The sequence below is a fragment of the Hakea prostrata genome, chromosome 6 (genome assembly GCF_041222555.1).
Source record: "Hakea prostrata isolate BN-2017 chromosome 6, UWA_Hpros_2, whole genome shotgun sequence".
Lineage (NCBI taxonomy): Eukaryota > Viridiplantae > Streptophyta > Magnoliopsida > Proteales > Proteaceae > Hakea > Hakea prostrata.
The window spans coordinates 40,502,958-40,521,134 of NC_142605.1; the positions used below are offsets into that span (position 1 = coordinate 40,502,958).

Genomic DNA, 18,177 nt, shown 5'->3' on the forward strand with positions numbered 1-18,177 from the left:
AAATCTACTTGTCCTGATTTATGGTGTTTCAGAGAACTGTATTTATGGAGTATGAATTTGTTCTTCACAAATAATTAAAATACAAATAAGAAGGATTGCAAATAATGGAATTGCAATCCAATTCCTCAGTTAATTCAGGATATTGTGATGTAATACAGTGGTGTCACTGGAAGAGAAAGAAAGAAAGACTTCTCAAAGCTTCATGGCACAAAACAAACTGTATTTATCCGATTCATTTGGGAATGAGAAAGTTGCAAAGCTTACAACCAGTAAACAGACGCGAACTTGTTTTAAGTACAAGTAAACAACAAAGACACCAAGAAATTTGGTTTGAGAATTGAGTATTTGAGACTGAGATCTCTTCAATCTCTCCCTAAAGTAATGAGCTGCAGGAGAAAGAGGATGAGCACTTCTTTTTCTGTCCCATCACTGCTTTCTCCCCTTCTGCATCTCACTCTTATTGAAGATACTAAAAGCTTCAGCTAAGGCTCCTAACGAAAATCCCCACATCAAAGCAGGGATGAACAAGCTATAAACAGAAAAGAGAAAAAGAAAGCCACCCTTTGTGGACTCACACTATTTCTATCATGCTCTACCTTCGCAATTTCTTGGTTCTGTAAAAAAAAAAATGCTCCTTGTGAATTTGTGAATTTTTTTCTTCTCTCTAAAGCAATGTGTAACTTGAGACTGAAACATCAGCTGCAGAGGTTGAATGGATGTAAACGAATTCTAGGCTTTTTCCTGCATCCAAAGATTTGATCCAGGACGGAAATTCGTAAAGAGATTCGGTGGATTTGGAGACACCCCAAATCGGACCGTAGAGCTTCGATACAGAAATCTTCAGGTCTTTCACAGTCTTTCCAGAAACATTTGTCACCACTGTTGAGTATCTATAGTATGTTTTTCCCTTTGCGTTCCATGAAGATGTTGCCTTCTGCTCGATTGTGAATGGAGCGGAAGATTTAACTGTAAAGAACAAACAGAAATTCAAAATCTCATTTCTTCAGAAGAAGAACAGAGTATGTTAAGGCGTAGTTAAGAAAATTTACCTGGAGTAGGTGTTGGGTTTGGCTTGCTACCGACAGTTTTAGCTGGAGGAGAAACTGTGAAGAAGGAAGCGAAACCATGAAAACCCAGAACAAAAATTAGCAAAGAAGACGAAGGCGAAGATGGAAAAATGAAGCTACCTGGTAACTGCTGATCGTAACCGCCATAGCCAGCACCGAGTCGAGCCAAGACTCCAAGAAGGGGAGCATTGTTGTATGTAGCAGGCTCTGTTTGCTCGTAGTTGTCTCTTTGATCAGCGAAGTCGTCATAGGCATCGGGGCCGCCGACGATGGCACCAGCCAAGAGGTTTGGGTCACTGGCTTTACGACTGAACCATGTAGCATAACCTCCACGGCAGCTAACGAAGCTTGAATCCTCTTTAATGGAGACAATGGATGATGCCCTGTGGTGAACCTGTTGGGGATAGGTGTTCCCGTAGCCAACCATGTAACTTGTGGCTCTTGGATTGTCTCCAAGTATGTAATCTACCTGCAATTTCAACATCGGAGGAAGAATAGGCCATTAATTTCAGAATACCCAGAGCATAGTTACGAAATTGGACAGAAGAAAATCTCTGAAATTTACCTGAGATTTGGCAAAGTTTAGAAGGTCAGAAGCTGAAGCAGAGCCAGCAGAACAGGAAACGGTTTTACGAGCAGAGGAGATGTAATCGGAGTAAACGCTGAGAAGGAAAGAAGCGCTAGTGACGAATTGCATATTGTTCCATCTTTGCCGGTAAAGGAGACCTCCCGGTGTTCGCTGCGCATTCCGGCTTCCCTTCCCAAGGCAGGAACACATGAAGTACTCTGCTTTCTGCTGGTATTTCTCGAACACCGAAGCATACTTTTGTCCCTTCCCTTCCATCAGGAACTACATAGTACTCACATGCTGTTAATAAGACTCTGATTGTATGAATAGAAATGGGAGGAAAAGAGAAAATCTGAGAAATCGAATTTACCTTGGAAACAAGAACTTGTACACCGGCGTATTTCACATCCCATCCGAACTCGGTCATGGACCAACCGGTTCCACCCAATGAGTCACCGTTTTGGCCCAAGTAGTCCAAGTAATACTCCTCGTTGGTGGCCTGATACAGCCATGCGGCAGCCCATAGCAACTCATCCTGCACAAGCATCCGTTTCATCAATAATCAAATCGTAGAGTCCAAACGAAGAATAGATCAGAGATATTCTAAATGAACGGTACATACGTCGTAGCCACTGTAGGATTGGTAGTATTTCTGTGCCACTCGAATGCTGCTGTCGTATTTTCCCCTGTATTTATCCGCAAATTCGAAAAGCTGCATTTAAATTTAAAACAAATCACTGTGAGGATATTTCGGTAACTACACGATTTGACGATCCAGAAACTCAATTCAAATAACGGATCTGGACGATTCAGAGACTCCGTGAGAACCGGGTGAGACAGAGGCACCACCCCGATTTCCCGGCGGTTTTGTCGGAAACCACTTCGACGGCAGAAAATGGATACTGAATTCATGGAGTAGTGGAGAAAGGGTATCGAACCTGCTTGGCGTGGGTGAGGAGTTCATTGGCGTAAGAGGGATCAGAATGGCTGAAGACGAGTGAAGCAGCAGCCATTGCCGCTGCAGTTTCTCCGGCGAGATCAGATCCAGGGTTGTTAACGTCGATCTTGTATGCTTGGCGACTTGTCGTCATATCCTCCGGCCGTTGCCAGCAGTAATGGTCAGTGTTCCCATCTCCTACCTGTAAAAATTGTAAAAAAATGAACACAATCACCGTCAACATCAGCTATATTCTCAACAACTCTGAAACTAAAAACTAATGTGTTACAGTGAAGAAAAGGACATCAACTGGAGAAATAGCTACTGGGGCTTATAATAAAATAATGGTAATTTTGGTAGGAGAAGCTGAACTAAATTTGCCCTTGTAGATTTTCTGGGTATAATTTTCTTAGAATTGAAAATTTTGAAATGCCATGAACAATACTTTAAGAGATGCAAAAACCCACCTCTCCGTACAAAACATTTGGTTGTGGGTGAGCTTTAATGAGGTAATCGGTTCCCCATTTGACAGCTTCCATGGCATGACCAAGCTCTCCATTTGCAGCCATTTGCTTCCTGTAATCTACTATGCTCCAGGACATCATTGTTATGGTGAAGGCCATGGGAAGACCAAACTTCACATTGTCCCCTGCATCATAGTACCCTCCAACCAGATCCACCTGAAAAATACAAGAAATGGTGTGGAGGTGATTAAATTGATCAGTAACAGAAAAAGTAGCATTAAAATACAATAATGAGAAGTAATTTGGTCTACAATGAAAATTCAGTCGAACCGAATTTCCAGATGGGTTTGCAGAAAATGCAGAACTGAAACAAGTCTGGGATGAACATGAACCTACCCCATTGATCTTCCCATCGCTCAGACCAGAATGACCTCTCCATGTAACTCTCTGGTCACTGGGAAGGTACCCAGATCTCTGAGCTTCAAAGAAGAGAATGCTTTTACTCAAAGCCTGACTATAGTCATGGCCAGCAAGAGCACATGGAAGCAAAACAAGTAGTACTTGCAGAAGCAGAGGAGCCATGTAAGTAAGTCTCAGATACCTCCCGAGATAATCCATACCCAAATGCAGAAGCAACCTGATCTGCTTAGCAAACAAAGGGGAAAATTTTTGGAAAAGAGATCTGCTCTGCAATAAAAAGGAACTAGAAAATAGAGAAGGAATTTATAGGTCCCAAGACAAACACATTCGTGCAATAAATGGCAATGTTGTCTGGTTTATCAGCTAAAATTTCTGATAAACCCACTGAGGAAGAAGAGGAGCAGTGTTTCTGGGAGAGAAACTGGGGAGTGTGGGTGGAGAAATGTGAAGAACTCAACCCTCTATATATGGAGGAGGGAAGATGGTCCAGCTCAAGTACTTTGCAAAGATTAATTAATGTGATGTTTTTCCCCATAAATATATTTGAAACTCAATTATTTTCTTATGCATTTCCCTTTCCGAAGGGCCGAAAACGGTTGAGAAGGTGAGAACAGAGTCATGTGGCCGTTTCTGCATTTGCTGAAAAGGGTCGGTGTGTTGTTTTTAGGTCTTCCTTTTGAATTTACTGCAACTCATTAGCAAATTTACATGTTTTTCTTAAATTCGAGCAGCAGTTGGTCTTACTAGCAAATTTTGTTAATCCATTATTAGAAAATCTCATAATTTTTAAATTGCATTTAATCTCTTATAATGTTATTGTATTACATTAGAAGTTAGAACAATCGAGTATATTTGTTATTTCCTGTAATCAAAAAGGTAACGGCTAATTAGACATACTTTTGAAGTATTTGTGTTTTCCGCTAATTATCATTGGTAGTCCTTGAAATTTTATTTTTTAATTTTTATAGCATTCAAGAAAATCAGTGTTGCCTTGGAAAACAAAATAACCCCCAAATCCCATGAAACGAAGAATTAATTTTGCATACCATTCAAGAAAATCAGTCTTGCCTTGGGAAACAAAGTAACCCCAAATCCCATGAAATGAAGAGTCTTAATCATAATTCAAGCATTAATTCATACACAATTCAAGCGTTATTTGATACTGGTTTTCTGCCAAAAATTTTCATGTTAATTTATACAGAATTCAAGCATTAATTGATAGTGATTTTTTACCTAAAAAAACTTATACTGATTTTGCACCACAACACTACGCTGTTCTTTCTCTATCCAAAAGAATAAGTGATCCAAGCTCCCTTCTCATGCTTTTTGCCTTTTATACTTTTTATTCTTGAATTGTTCTCAAATGTACAAAGCCACTCAACATGCAACGCAATTTGAGCACATAAAGGAGAGACAAAAAGTGCATATGCACAAAAGAACGTTACAAGCTGATATGGACAATCCTTACGTTTGATCATTCTACTATTATCATTATTATCATTTTAGCTTAATTAGTTATCTCAATTGGAGGCAAAGGAAAAAGAAAGATCACTCCTAGTGTTTCAAATGAGACATTTTGTGTACCTTCTTAACTAATTACAAGGGAAGGGAAGAGCTATCTCAGGCTATGAGCCCACTTTTTTTTTTTTTTTTTTTTTTTCCATTTTTTTTCAATTAGTTGAAGGTTTTTTGTTTTTTTATAGTGTTGTTTTTTAATACTGGAAATGTAATGCGGTCCACAAGGGTCGAACCCAAGACCTCTCCACTAAAAAGCATGGATCTTTACCACTCAACCAACACTACATTGACAATTACTTGAAGTTTTACTTCGGACTGTTTTTTCATATGTAAAATAACAACTTGGCCTCTTTAATTTTTCAAAATTTTCTCTATTTTCTTGTAGACTTAAGTAGAAAAATCATTGTATTTTGTATGAATGATTTTTTTTCTTTTTCTTTTGTTGTTATTGTCGTCGTCATCAAACAATCATAGTGACTGAGAGAGTCCGGATCAACTCCCCCGACGGTTTCTGACCACACAAAGCAGTGGGGCCCACGGTGAAAAACACTTTTTGGAAAAACAAAAAAAAAAAAATTTAAATTTTATCCGTGGGCCCCACGTTTTGTGTGGTCAGGAACCCGACGGGGTGAGGATCCAGATTCTGACTGAGAACCCACAGGCCCGAGAAAAGAGAAAGATCCGGTACGAAGCTGCCACCATTGTGCCATAATCACATTCACCCAACCTTGATCGGGTAACTTTCTCCTTCTAAGTCTTGTTTTCCCATGTGTTTACCTAACTGAAGGGATGACTACTTGTAGTTAGAATAGAAGGCATGGACACAGCTAGCTGCACAACCTGTCCACTCCACCGACACAAATTTACATGAATTAGTAGATCAGTCAGTGTAAGTCAGTCTCGGATAAATACTAAATAGCCTCCACAAGTCTCGCCGATCTGACGATTCCATCCTTGTCGTCAACGCTACCCTTCAAATTTAAACGTGTTTCTGCTTTGGACCCGCTCTACTGAGGAAATTTCCGTCAGGAATCATCTCCGCTTTCAGCGCCGAACAAGCCCTTCTCTTAAACCTAATTAAGCAGCTTTTAATCAAATTAATTAACACCACCTAACTGGATCAGCCTGGCCGATTCCGATTCGATTCTCCAATCACAACTTCACAACTCAACTCAGTGAAATGAGATATCCGATGGCTTGCGGTGGTCCGACTCCAGAACCCGAAAACCCGACAAACAACACTCGCTTGTCACTTGTCAGCCCCACCTTATTCAATTTTCCTTTTTTCTTTTTTTTTTTGCTATTTAAAAAATTCCAAGATTTCCTATTAAAGTAAATCCACCGACTTGTGCTTTGTCCTCAGTGGCTCTACGTGCCTTGTAATTTGGAGGGAAAAAAGGTCTGAAATTAGTTTAATATTTTGTGTTTTAACTTTGAAGAGGGGATTTACTGAATAGAATATTGTACAAGAGGGGTTGAAAGTGAAATATGAAATCTACAAAGTCAAAAAGAGAGGTACGAAAGTGCGAACGCGAACAAACTTCCCCACCTGCACCGCATTAACTTCCTTTATTCCCCCCACTTATGGTTTCCAACCGCAATCAACGGCATTATCTGGAGTTAGAGGAAACTTTTAAGACCTTTTTTTTAAATTTTGGATAATCGGACAACGGCGCTCCTCTTTCTAATTTATAAGGAGAGAGAAAGGAAGCATTGCTAGAAAAATCAAATTTGGAATCGGATCGATTGAATCAATGACTCCTCCGAGTTTGATCTTGACCGATTTAATGAATTCGAATCTGGATTTGTATTATTATTTAGAAAACTCCATATTTGGACCAATATTGGCTGGGATTGCTGTCAAACAGTTGTTCAATCGATAATGATCGGCACCTCTTAGTGTAGAAGTCATGAATTTAACATTACTTGTGTACCCCAAGTCCTAATATAAAAATGCAGTTCCAATATATGAATAAAAAGAAAAGAATGGTCCTTTATTCATTTAAAGTTCATTGTAAATTTTGTTATGTCGTGACCCCAGTTCTTGTACTTAACTTTGAAGACAAATTATTCGATTATGAAGTTTTGTGATGGAAGCAGAGAGTCAGTTGAGAGATCTCTGTTCTATTTTTTTTTTTTTGTACATGGAGGATTGTTCTTCTTCATTCATGAACGTAGTACATTGCATTAGTGTACGAATCACATCAAATCTCTATACATTTTCATTTTGTTTGTGTTTCAATTCATTATTTCTTGATGTTTGAGATCAATGTTCACACAACAGCCGCCACTGGCTTGTCCGAACTCTCTCCTTGTTAATAATGTCTAAGAATGGTTATCCAGGAAGAAGACACAAACCAACCTATATCAACTAAAGTATTTGGTTGGAAAACTAGAAAGTCTTAAAGCGTTGTTAAGCTTAATTGATACTTAAATAGTTTGTTAAATCAAAATTTCATAAAGTGCATTTGGATTTGAGATACTCCAATCCAGTCCACTTTTCCATCCATTTCGAATCTCTCTTTTCCCTTTTAGCATTTCTACTTTCAGCATTTCTTATTGTCTGTTCATTGATTCTCTTTATCTTATGGCAATGTACTTTTCTTCTTTGACTAGAGAGACCATCAACTCCAAAAGTTCCCTCGTTCACTCACAAGGTTGGAGTGCAGCTGGGATATAGATGTGACAAATTTGTTAACCCATGAAAAATAAGTTTAAAATCTATAGTTAATTCAATCTTACTACAAGAGTGTAGATGACGGGTGAAAATCAGTGCTTTTTCGCCAATGCAAGGTTGATAGAATGGTAAAAACTCATACTTCGAAGTTTAGGGTTCGACTCATATCAAGTGCTTGATCGAACAAATCGAAGCGAGATACCTAGTGAGCCCCACATGACCACGTCTTAATATGTAATAAATAAGTGTAAGAAGAGCACAAACTTCTACCCTGACAGATAGCAACATCAGAACATGCAAGACTTGTACTTTATAAAAACAACGGTAGAATTGGTCTTTAGGGGTTTTAATTGGAGCCCATGCGAAGCCATCTCATGAATTGACATTCAAGTCAATTATGATTGGCTTCTTCACATGCAATTTTTTAGGGACTTCTTACTCTGGTTTGCTGTCCAACCAACATACCATTAGTTTAGTCAATCAATCTAATTGCCAAAAAATTACAAGACCAAAAAGCATATTGATTAAGACTTTAGGATCATGTGTAAGCTGGTTTGCATTAACTCTACTCTTAAAACTTTTTACCGTTAATATGATGAACAAACCTAAAGCTGGTGATCTCAGAAATGACACCTGGACCAATTAGAATTGCTTGGATTGAAACCAGTTGATCATTTATAGAATGTCTCTGTTTGGATTTTCGGAAAATAGTACTATAAATTTTATTTCTGAGTATCGTTTTTCTTTTCTTTTTAAAATATAGTTGGAAGAAAAATAAAAATAAAAAGAGATCAAAACAAACGGAAACAACCAGAGACTTTCCTGGCCACCGTCACACGTGCACATGGCCAAGAAAATCTTGACGATATTTCCATGTTCCCAGTTGAGAATCATGGAGCACGAGCCCATTAATGATGCAAAGGCCCTCGTGCCCCACAAATCGTTTAACCATGAACATGTAGAATGATATCGGCAGAAAGCACTTTCTCTCTCCAAGGTTTCGGTATCAGATCGGTTTTATCAACAACTAATACATACCCAAGGTTCGAGCGTTTACGCTTGGGATTTATTATGTAAAATAATTTAAGGCGAATAAACACACTGGGAGCCTTATTTTAGTATAAAACAACGTTTAATTTACGGTCTTTATTTTAGTATAAAACAACGTTTAATCTACAGTTTTTTATTGACACATGTCTGGCTATATGCAGGCAAAACTGAAAGTTTGAAAAACTCATAAACTAATGTAAACATGTAAAGAGAACACAAATACACACCTAGTGAAGAAAAATACTAAAATCTACAATTCATTATATAATTATGTTGAGTATGGCTCATCTTTCATATGTTGTTGCCGATTGACACGGGTCCCGCTTTTCGGTGAACTGAAAGGGGTCCGAGGAGGTTGCACCAGAGAGGGTGTGGCGCTGGTGCAGCGCCCCTGGAGCTTGTAGAAGTCCTACGTCACTTTGGCAAAAATCGAATGAAAAATTGGTGAAAAACCTAATGAAATTATGTTAAATATGGTGAATTTGGTAATATATCGCCGAAAAATCGACTTTTCACAGCGATTTTTTGAATTAGTTGTTTCATTGGGGGGAGTCGTGTCTCCCCCAACGACATGGCTATATATCGCCCTGTATTGGAGAGATATCGGCGACACATTGAACCTTGTACATACCTACATTGTTAGTATCCAATAATGCTTCTCGTACTACTACAGTGTAAGGTAAAATATTCGTTTTGATACAGATGAGTTTATATAAACATTAATACTTACAGTGGTTACAATCTCCAATGTAAAAACTCATGAATTAGGTTTTTTTTTAATATATACATATTTTGCAATTTATAAATAATAATAATATTTTTTATATTTGATAATTATTAATAAATTGCAAATGTGAGTGACACATTTGGCTTTATCATACCCAATAATGCAGCTATGATCTCTTTTGGAGCATTCTTAGTGATGGGTCAGATATGGTGATAAGTTTTTGTAGGAGTATTATTGCAAATTCTACATGCTACCTAAAGTTTATCAATTAACTATTTATATAATCCACTAATAAGACTTTTTTATTTTAATAAAATTATAAATAGATAATAAATGTGGAAGGACAATGTACCTATTATTAACAAAAATGAATTAGATAGTGGGTAAAGTGGAAAACCTTAGTGGCACCTCAATGTGGTCCTTAATTGGACATCCACCCAAATCGATTTCTGGGTTTTTACCAAAAAATTTTGATTTTAGGGTCAGGTCAGGTTAGGTTAGGGAGGAGGCATTTTGCAATGGGATTGAACACTACTTATTGCTGCATGCCTACCTCAGTTGTATAACTTAATATTTTTTATCAGATTCAATTAATATTAACAGCATTAATTTTTTGAAAGATAGTTTTCCAAGTCCTCTGGGGTATTGGCATGAGGGTTAGTATCGATATTAATTTCTCATTAATTTTATAGGTTTTCACTGTCAGCGAGGATCTTTTTACTTTTTTTTTGCCAAACACAGAAAAAGAAATTTATTCAACAGGAAGAACATAGTACAAATGATCAATGCCTCGTGGTGGTTGCATCCACCAAACTTTAGATATACCCAAACAACGAGCACCTCTAGCTAATAAATCCGCAGAAACATTGTCTGCTCTAGAAATATGAAATATTACACAAGTGTTAAACTCCAGCAAAAAGTTCTTAATGAGCTGAACTAAATTTGAACAATACTATTACAATACTACCCTCCTTTCCTTTGTCTCTTGTTTAAAGAAAATGAGATCGTTGTCCTCTTAACTACACTTAAATAATATGTTTCTCTGTAATTATTATTGAAAGCAGACCAGTGCACACACAAAAATGTAGAGAACATATATTATTATATTGTGACCTTTTGATTATTCTTTATATTATCTTTGAAAATCTGGAATTTTTTATTATTATTATTATTAAGAATGAATCATAAAGGGGTTTTACATGAAGTCTTTCTGATTTAGACCTAGTGGCAGAGACGATAAAAACATACATTTTGGAAAAGATAATTAGAATCAGAGGAAGGGTCAAATAGGTTTTATCAATTCGGAAGAGCCTTAATTGACATCATATTTGAAAACTCAATGCTTCTTATTCAGTCAAAACTCCGCAGTATAACAAGATCAATTATGATCAATGCTAATCTTAATTGACGAATTTAGTTATGAGTTTCGTGATGTCCACATGTTTGTCATTTTGAAAATTTTTCATGCACTTTCATGTTCTCTTTATTATCATTTGCTTTAGTTGATTTTATTTTCCTTCTTCATATTTCATGAACTTTGAATCATGTTGTAGATGCCCTAGTTCCAAAGGCTCGTACTGATACCAATTGTGTGACACGCCCCTTAACTAGTAAGGGTTTTGCTAATTTTGTTTCACTTTAGTTATCCACCAAAATTTTGTTTCACGCCTACCTAACTAAGAAAATTTTGTATCACTTTTTTTAGCGAAAATATCACTTAAGTTTTCAAATTTATAAAAAAAGTCCCAGTAGACCTTGGAGCAAACTAGAACCCAGTCCATCTCACTCACCAGCAACCCATTTTTGTTTTTCATTTTAATGAGAAATTACAGGCATGGAAGCTAAGGAGAACTCTTTATGGGAAAACCAGAATCAATGGAAGTCTTTGCTTACTTTGAGCTTTTGGGCTCTGATTTGCTCTCTTCGTCTCTGGTTAAAGGGCTTTTTATTTTTATTTATCTTTTTTTTTTTTTTGGGGGGGGGGGGGTGTTAGGGTTCCCTGAGTAAACAAACCAACGCCAACTTGAATCGATTAAAGGTCTTTTTTAACATGTAAAAGCTTTAAAAGTAGTCTAGAAAAATATAAGTATGAAAAGCCGCCATCAAGTCTAATGCTTGCGCTAGAAGTTCACATAGTTTTTATGGATGTAGAATGTGGATAGAGACAATCGTCTTTATGAATGCGTAAGATAATAGATTAAGGTAATTGATGCACCCTACTACCAAGGGTTCTTCGCACCACCACCTCCAAGATAAAGCAACCTCCAACTAGAATATGAGGTAGTTCTTCTAGTCCTTTAAAGAAGCCAAAAGCTAGAGCACAACACTTAGACAACTCAAGAAAGAAATGAACTTTGTAAAACAAATAATGTGAGTGAGGAGAGTCACAATAGCACACCACAATTGCACACCACATGCAAGGAAAAGTTGGGTTTATATAGGCCAAAAACTCACCTTACACCCCTTTGGATTCTTAAGGCAATGAATTGGATTTAATCCATTCAATAACCTCAACCCCACTCATGGTAATGGCCATGAATGGTCATGAAGTTGAAATGAGAATTGATGGTCAAGACTCAAGAGTTAAAATTGAAGTAACTTCCACCCTTCAAGTAACTCCACCACACCACCATGATCAAGACCATTAAGACCCATGACCAATATCATGAAGAGCCTCATAACCAAGGTCATGAAGGGCCTCCTTTACTCATGGTGCCTCATTATCACCTTCACCTCATGGGTCCCACACACAAACAAAACAATTAAATAAAATAAATACTTGCAAAAACTAATTTTGAAACTTAATATATAGATAATACAAATTTTAATAAAAAACCTAACATAGATTACCAAAATTGCAACAGAGCCTACTCCTTCAAAGCGAAGCTATCTCAAAGCACAAGAAGAATGGCGTTATTCATAGGCAGGGCTAGTGCTGCATAAGTAGAGGTGGAGGTCTTGAATTAGAGGGGGACCTTAATAGCAGATGCATAGCCACATACTTGCATAGGTCAAATCAAAAGTTTAAACATTGCCGAACTATCTAGCTAGAGGTCCATTATTGCATCAGTACATTCCCAATTTATTTATTAAAAAATAAATTAAGAATAAAAAAAAAAAAAAACAAAGCTGCCGCCATCAGAATCCAAATGCATTAAGCGCAAGAAATTGTGGAGTGGCAGCTTTAGCCTTGTCGTAGGGCATGGTGGCCTTAAGGCCCTTAACTCTCTTTATGCGATTTTACTTTTCATCTGCCACTCGACCCTTATCTCTTGCGTATCTTCCATTCTGTCAGGCGTCAGCATCAGAATCAGAATCGTATCGTATCCCTCGTCTTATTTGCACTGTCAGGTGTCTGTGTTTTTCAGAGAATCTGTTATATCGGAACCGGATCCCCTCGCCTTATTCGCATCTCACTCACTGCATTATAATCAGTAATTCTCGAAAGGCCAACTCGTTCGGAGTCTTTGAACGGCTCAAAATTAAACTTATACCTGTCTAGGTGTCAGTTTTCATCAGAGCAGAAAAAGTGTGGGAGTTGCTGGCTAATTGATCTGCTGTGATCTCGGGTTGATCCGATATGGCCATCATATTTACCGTATCAAGCAATCTGCATCAGCCTCGGTTGACACTTGACAGGAATTCGCTTTGACCGTTCAGTGGAAGACGACTGCAATTCAGAGGCAAACAGTCATTTCATTTCTGTTTCTTAAGACCGTCGGATTCATTTTATTTCTGTTTCTTAAGACCGTCGGATTGACGCCCCGTTTACTGAAATCTCTGATGCAGATGATGGAAGCTTGAGAATGAATATGGATCATCACTCCCTTAAGATAGTACTCTATGCTTTTCTCACATTTCTTTTTCGCACTATTGGGATAAAGATCCATCTTTAAATCCTGATGTGAATCTCACATTTGTAGTGTTAAAAAGAGTCTGAATCATCTTTACACTAGGAAAATATGTGATTCTTTTATATTTTTTCACTACATAATAAATTAATAATAGGATTGAGGCTCATGTGAGATCTATTGGAAGACTTTCTGTTATAACTTATTTATCATTATGTAAAGGTGGGTTCCATTACTAGATTAAACAGAGACTCCCATATATTTATGTTCAGTGAATCTCCAAAAAGACCATCATTTTTTTGTTCTAAGTCTCTCTAAAAAATCATTTGTGTTGAACCTGTAAAATAATTATATTAAAAAAAAAACAGAATAAGAGAAAGAGATTCTACTACCAATGAGAATTGACAACCGGTGATATTAGATTAAACTTAACTAATATCAGATTAAATTTAACTAACCCATAAATAATAGGAGAAAAATATAAATTTTATTGCAGGATTCAGAATTAATTTAACAAATCTGAGGATGAATATTTGTAGCCGTTTAGCTAACTTATTCACACATCAATCAGCTATATTTTAGCTTTATTATATTAATAAAATAGAAATAAATTTTTTAGTAGGTCCTACTTAAAGTCTCATATTTTTTGTTTTTTTGTATAAATAAACTTTATAAGCCAGGGGATTGGGATATTAATATGTTTCAGGCGAGAGTCTAACCCACAACCTCTTAGGCTTTTACTAAGTGGTGTTGGTTCCAAACACTAGAACATTTTTACATTGGTTAAAGTTTCATCTCCATTATACGGTGAAGATGTGTGGTTTCAACCACTAGAACAGCTATAGGTTGGCTAAAGTCTATCTCTATTGTATGGATAACATGCCTCATGAGAATACATGTTGTATATTGTCACATGCTGTATTTTGTTCACTCCTAACGAGGAGGTGATGATTTTATTTTTGTTCAGCCTAATAAATGTTTTGAACCATCGTGGGTCAATTGTAATCGTGAACGTAAACGTGCGATCCAACCGTTAAAGTCACGCTAATTGCGCTTAAAAAAAAAATCCAACGTGGTGGTGATCAAGACTCTTCAAACTTGGGATCGTGCCCTTGTGCCTTGTTTGGAGAAAGGCGACAGCGGGATCTGTGCCTGCGTGCCACAAAGGTTAGTTATTATAACTTATAAGTTTATAACTCAGAAGAAGAAATAAAAAGAAAAAGAAAACCTGACAAAACCGGTATAAGTCGCAATCAGCGGCGACGGCGGTCTTTGGCCGAGAAATACGTAAAAATAATTTTGAATACGTGTCCGGTGGAGGAAGGTTTAAATTACGGCCATGTGAGTGCCGCTATCGTCTTCTGACAACATACGGTCCCACCACGTTCTCGAGTTTAGTGAAACAACGGCCACACACACTAATGCATGTAGATTTGTCGCACTGGCCAATAGGAAATCACCATGTGGACGTGTTAGTATCCGTCGCTCTCCTGACATTTCTCACAAAGTCACATGCCTGTGCTTCTCACAGCCAACAAGTAGGAAACCCTAATTTAGGGTCAGAGTGTCAGACTGATGAGGCCTCGGCAGTCGGCACACCCTTCAAAGAGACACTTTAGCGCTGAGCATGCCTAAACTTCAGCTTAACGTGCTAGCAGGAAACTCATGAAACAGTTTTTTTTTTTGTTTTTGTTTTTTTGTGGTAATCCTGATTCCTGAGTTCACTTCAAATCCTCAATAAGGTGTCGGCTGTCGGCTGCAATAGTTGCAATGTTGCATCCGTTTTCCTCTCCTCCGCTAGAATCTATCACTATTTACAGCCCTTCATCAAATTAAGGGTAGACTTTGCCGAGGAAAACAGAGAGGAAAAAAAAGAAAGAAAAGAAAGTAAGGTCACTATTTTCATCCCTCGAAACTGATTCCAAAAAGTTTGGGTTATTTTGACCTTCTATCTTGTTTGTGTTATTGCACTCGTTTTTTAATTACGAATGGTGAACAAGCCATGCTTTGGCATGACCAATGGTTACTGAATGGTCTGTTTGGTTCTTGTGGGTCGTTAATAGTTAGAAGTACTTGTTCACAACTATTTAGACAAAGTTTCTCTATAGCAATGTAATTTGATTAATCCAAAAAATGATGGACTGAGCAGTCAAAAAATGAGAAGAAATTAAGTCTATCAAAACTTGGCGAATGATTAGAATGATATCTTGATCTGGACTGCCGCCACCAATGACTCTTACTATTTGAAGAGTGTGTACGAAGGGATTATGAAGCATGCACCTTCTATTAATTGGTGGTCTATTATGTGGCGCTTAGCAACTCCTTCTTGCTAAAGCTTCACTGATTGGCTTGCAGCACATCAACGCCTTCCGATTAAGCTGCCTGATGTTTGGGGTATCACTGATAATCTCTAGTGTATCCTTTACAATGCTGATGTGGAGACACATAATCATCTCTTCTTCAACTGTTCTTTCTCTAAATCCATCTGGAATGAGCTCCTTTAGTCGAACTAGTTTCACTAAAGTGACTGCTCTTGATGGGAGGAGAAATTCAAGTGGGCGTCAATGCATCTTAATCGGGATAATGTGGTGGGCAAGATTCACCGATTCAATTTTTGCAATCTCATTTACCGAGAGTGGATGAAGAGAAACACCTGAATCTTCTCTGGAAAATTTGAGCCTCAGTGGTTCTTCACCGCATCATTCATGATACTAGACTACAGTTCTTTAGTGAGCTTCTCTAAATCCGTGATTCCAATAGCAAAAAATCTTTTTTTCACCGCTAACGATATTGAGCTGATTGGGGTGCGCTCCATTGGAACAAATCACCTAGTGGTTGGATTGTTGTAAACCATAATGGTTGCATTGCTGAGGATCGAGGTGGCTATGATAAACTTGCCAATGATTTACTTGATAACATTGTCTTTGCGGCTGTAGATGGTTTTCATGAGAAAATTATCCTTCGCATGGAGTTAATTGCTATCCATAGAGGGCTGATGTTTGCTGTTGACCATTATTAAACTAATATTATATTGTTATATTATTTTTAGTTGATAACTACATGATTATTTAAATATATAATAATAAAATTGGTCTAAAGAAAATTCAAACTATTGACTTCGTATTAGGAAGTGCTGATTTTTTTTTAATTAGGTTTTTTTTTTTTGGGCAACCCTATTTTCAACTGTTTTTATTTTTTCGGTAGACCCTTTTTCAACTGGACAGTTTCATGTTGTTTTGCACAAACCCTAAGTAGGTAGGCATTTGATAGCTGACTTTTTTATTACTAGAAGGTGGAATAAAAAAAGATTTTAAATAATAGGAAAGAAAAAAGATAAGGATTTCCGTCTGTGAGGGAAGCAGTACAATGCCCATGAGATTAATTCCTTGTATAACTTTTATATTTTATGAGAAGAAAATAATTCCTTGTGTAGCTATGTTTGGGTGTCGAATAAATAAATAAAAAATAAAGAAAAGAAAGAAAGAAAGAGAAGAAGCTATGTTTGGGTATGTTATTCACAAGCTTGGGCAACTTCCTTTTAGAAAATCAAATAATTTGTATTAATTTTTTTGACTATCAATGCACAAGTTATTTATGGATGTGTATAAATACTTTCTCTTTTTTTTTTTTTTTTGGGTAAAGTATAAATATAAATACTTTCTCTCTGATTGTTTTTTTGGGACGGAATTCCTCTTTCATTGTTGCTTCTCCTTCGACTTGCATTTTAGTTATAGTTTGTTTATAAGAGGCAAGAAACTAAAGCTGATCTATGACTACTACTTATGTTGGTATATACTTATTTTTATCATTTTGAAATTGGTAGCTTTATATTAAGGGTTTGGGGACTATTTATTACATATACCACATGAAGCATCAAACTTGTGACTTTTTCATTAAATGGTGCCTGTCATTGTCGACTGAGCATTCGATGGTTATAATTACCATTTTATATACCTTTTATTGTAGTAAGTCACAGATTATGATATTATTTGTTGTTCTACTACTTATTACTTAGATAGTGCTTGTTAAATTTATTAATCACACAATAATTCAAGAATTAACGTAGTTCAATATTCATTATAAAATCTACATCTAACGACAAGAAAACCTCCAATCAACTTATTTATGGGGTGGAATTTCATTATCTTTAAATATAAAATATGAAGTATTATACATGATAAAGAATTTTACAAGGTAATCAAGTTTAATTCTAACATGATTCTACTAGCAAATTACATTCATAACACTCTCTCTCAAGTTGTGTTTTCGAGGTCAACTTGCTTAATACAACTTGAATGGTCCCTTTGACAAGCTTTGGTGAAAATATATGCAATCTGATTTTCATTTCTTAAATAATGAGTTTTTATAGTTCCATCCCAAACCTTCTTATAAAAAAAATGGCAATTAACTTCAATATGTTTAGTTCTTTCATGGAACACCGGATTAGAAACAATATGTGTATCCGCTAGATTGTCACATAATAATTTCATGGGTTTTCTAGAACTTCTCATCCCCAATTCTTAAAGTAGGGCATCAATCCAAACTAATTCACTAATTGCAGACACCACTGCCCTGTAATATGCTTTTGCACTAGAATGAATGACAACATTTTGTTTCTTGCTTCTCCGAGAGATACAAATTTACTCATACAAATACACAAAAGCTAGTAATTAATCTTTGATACGTAGGATTACCAACTCAATCTGCATCGGCATATCCCTCAATAGTTGTGTGTCAATTATTCTTCATGCAAATGCCCCTACTTGGAGAAGACTTTAAATAACGTAGTATGTGATTGACCAATTCCATGTGCCATTTGGTAGGGTTATGCATAATTGCAAGCCACAACAAGGCGGCGCAAGGCAAAGAAGCAACCAACCAACATTGAAACACCTACC

The 18,177-nt window shown here is 36.8% G+C and overlaps 2 protein-coding genes across 2 annotated transcripts in view; one reads left to right on the top strand and one right to left on the bottom strand.

The window, feature by feature from the left end:
• Positions 1–3,906, bottom strand: LOC149014135 (endoglucanase 6-like). Its single transcript, XM_089158708.1, has 9 exons — positions 3,433–3,906; positions 3,040–3,252; positions 2,574–2,774; positions 2,258–2,347; positions 2,006–2,170; positions 1,633–1,917; positions 1,188–1,536; positions 1,050–1,103; positions 1–966 (listed from the first exon to the last, which is right to left on the bottom strand). The coding sequence occupies exons 1-9, from the start codon at positions 3,652–3,654 to the stop codon at positions 665–667; spliced, it is 1,881 nt and encodes a 626-aa protein (XP_089014834.1). The 5' UTR covers positions 3,655–3,906; the 3' UTR covers positions 1–664.
• LOC149014136 (pyruvate kinase family protein) overlaps positions 3,795–18,177 on the top strand; it is a 21,072-nt gene continuing 6,689 nt past the window's right edge. Inside the window, 1 exon segment of the mRNA XM_089157776.1 lies at positions 3,795–3,951. Within this exon segment, the coding sequence (XP_089013902.1) occupies positions 3,795–3,951 (157 nt within the window).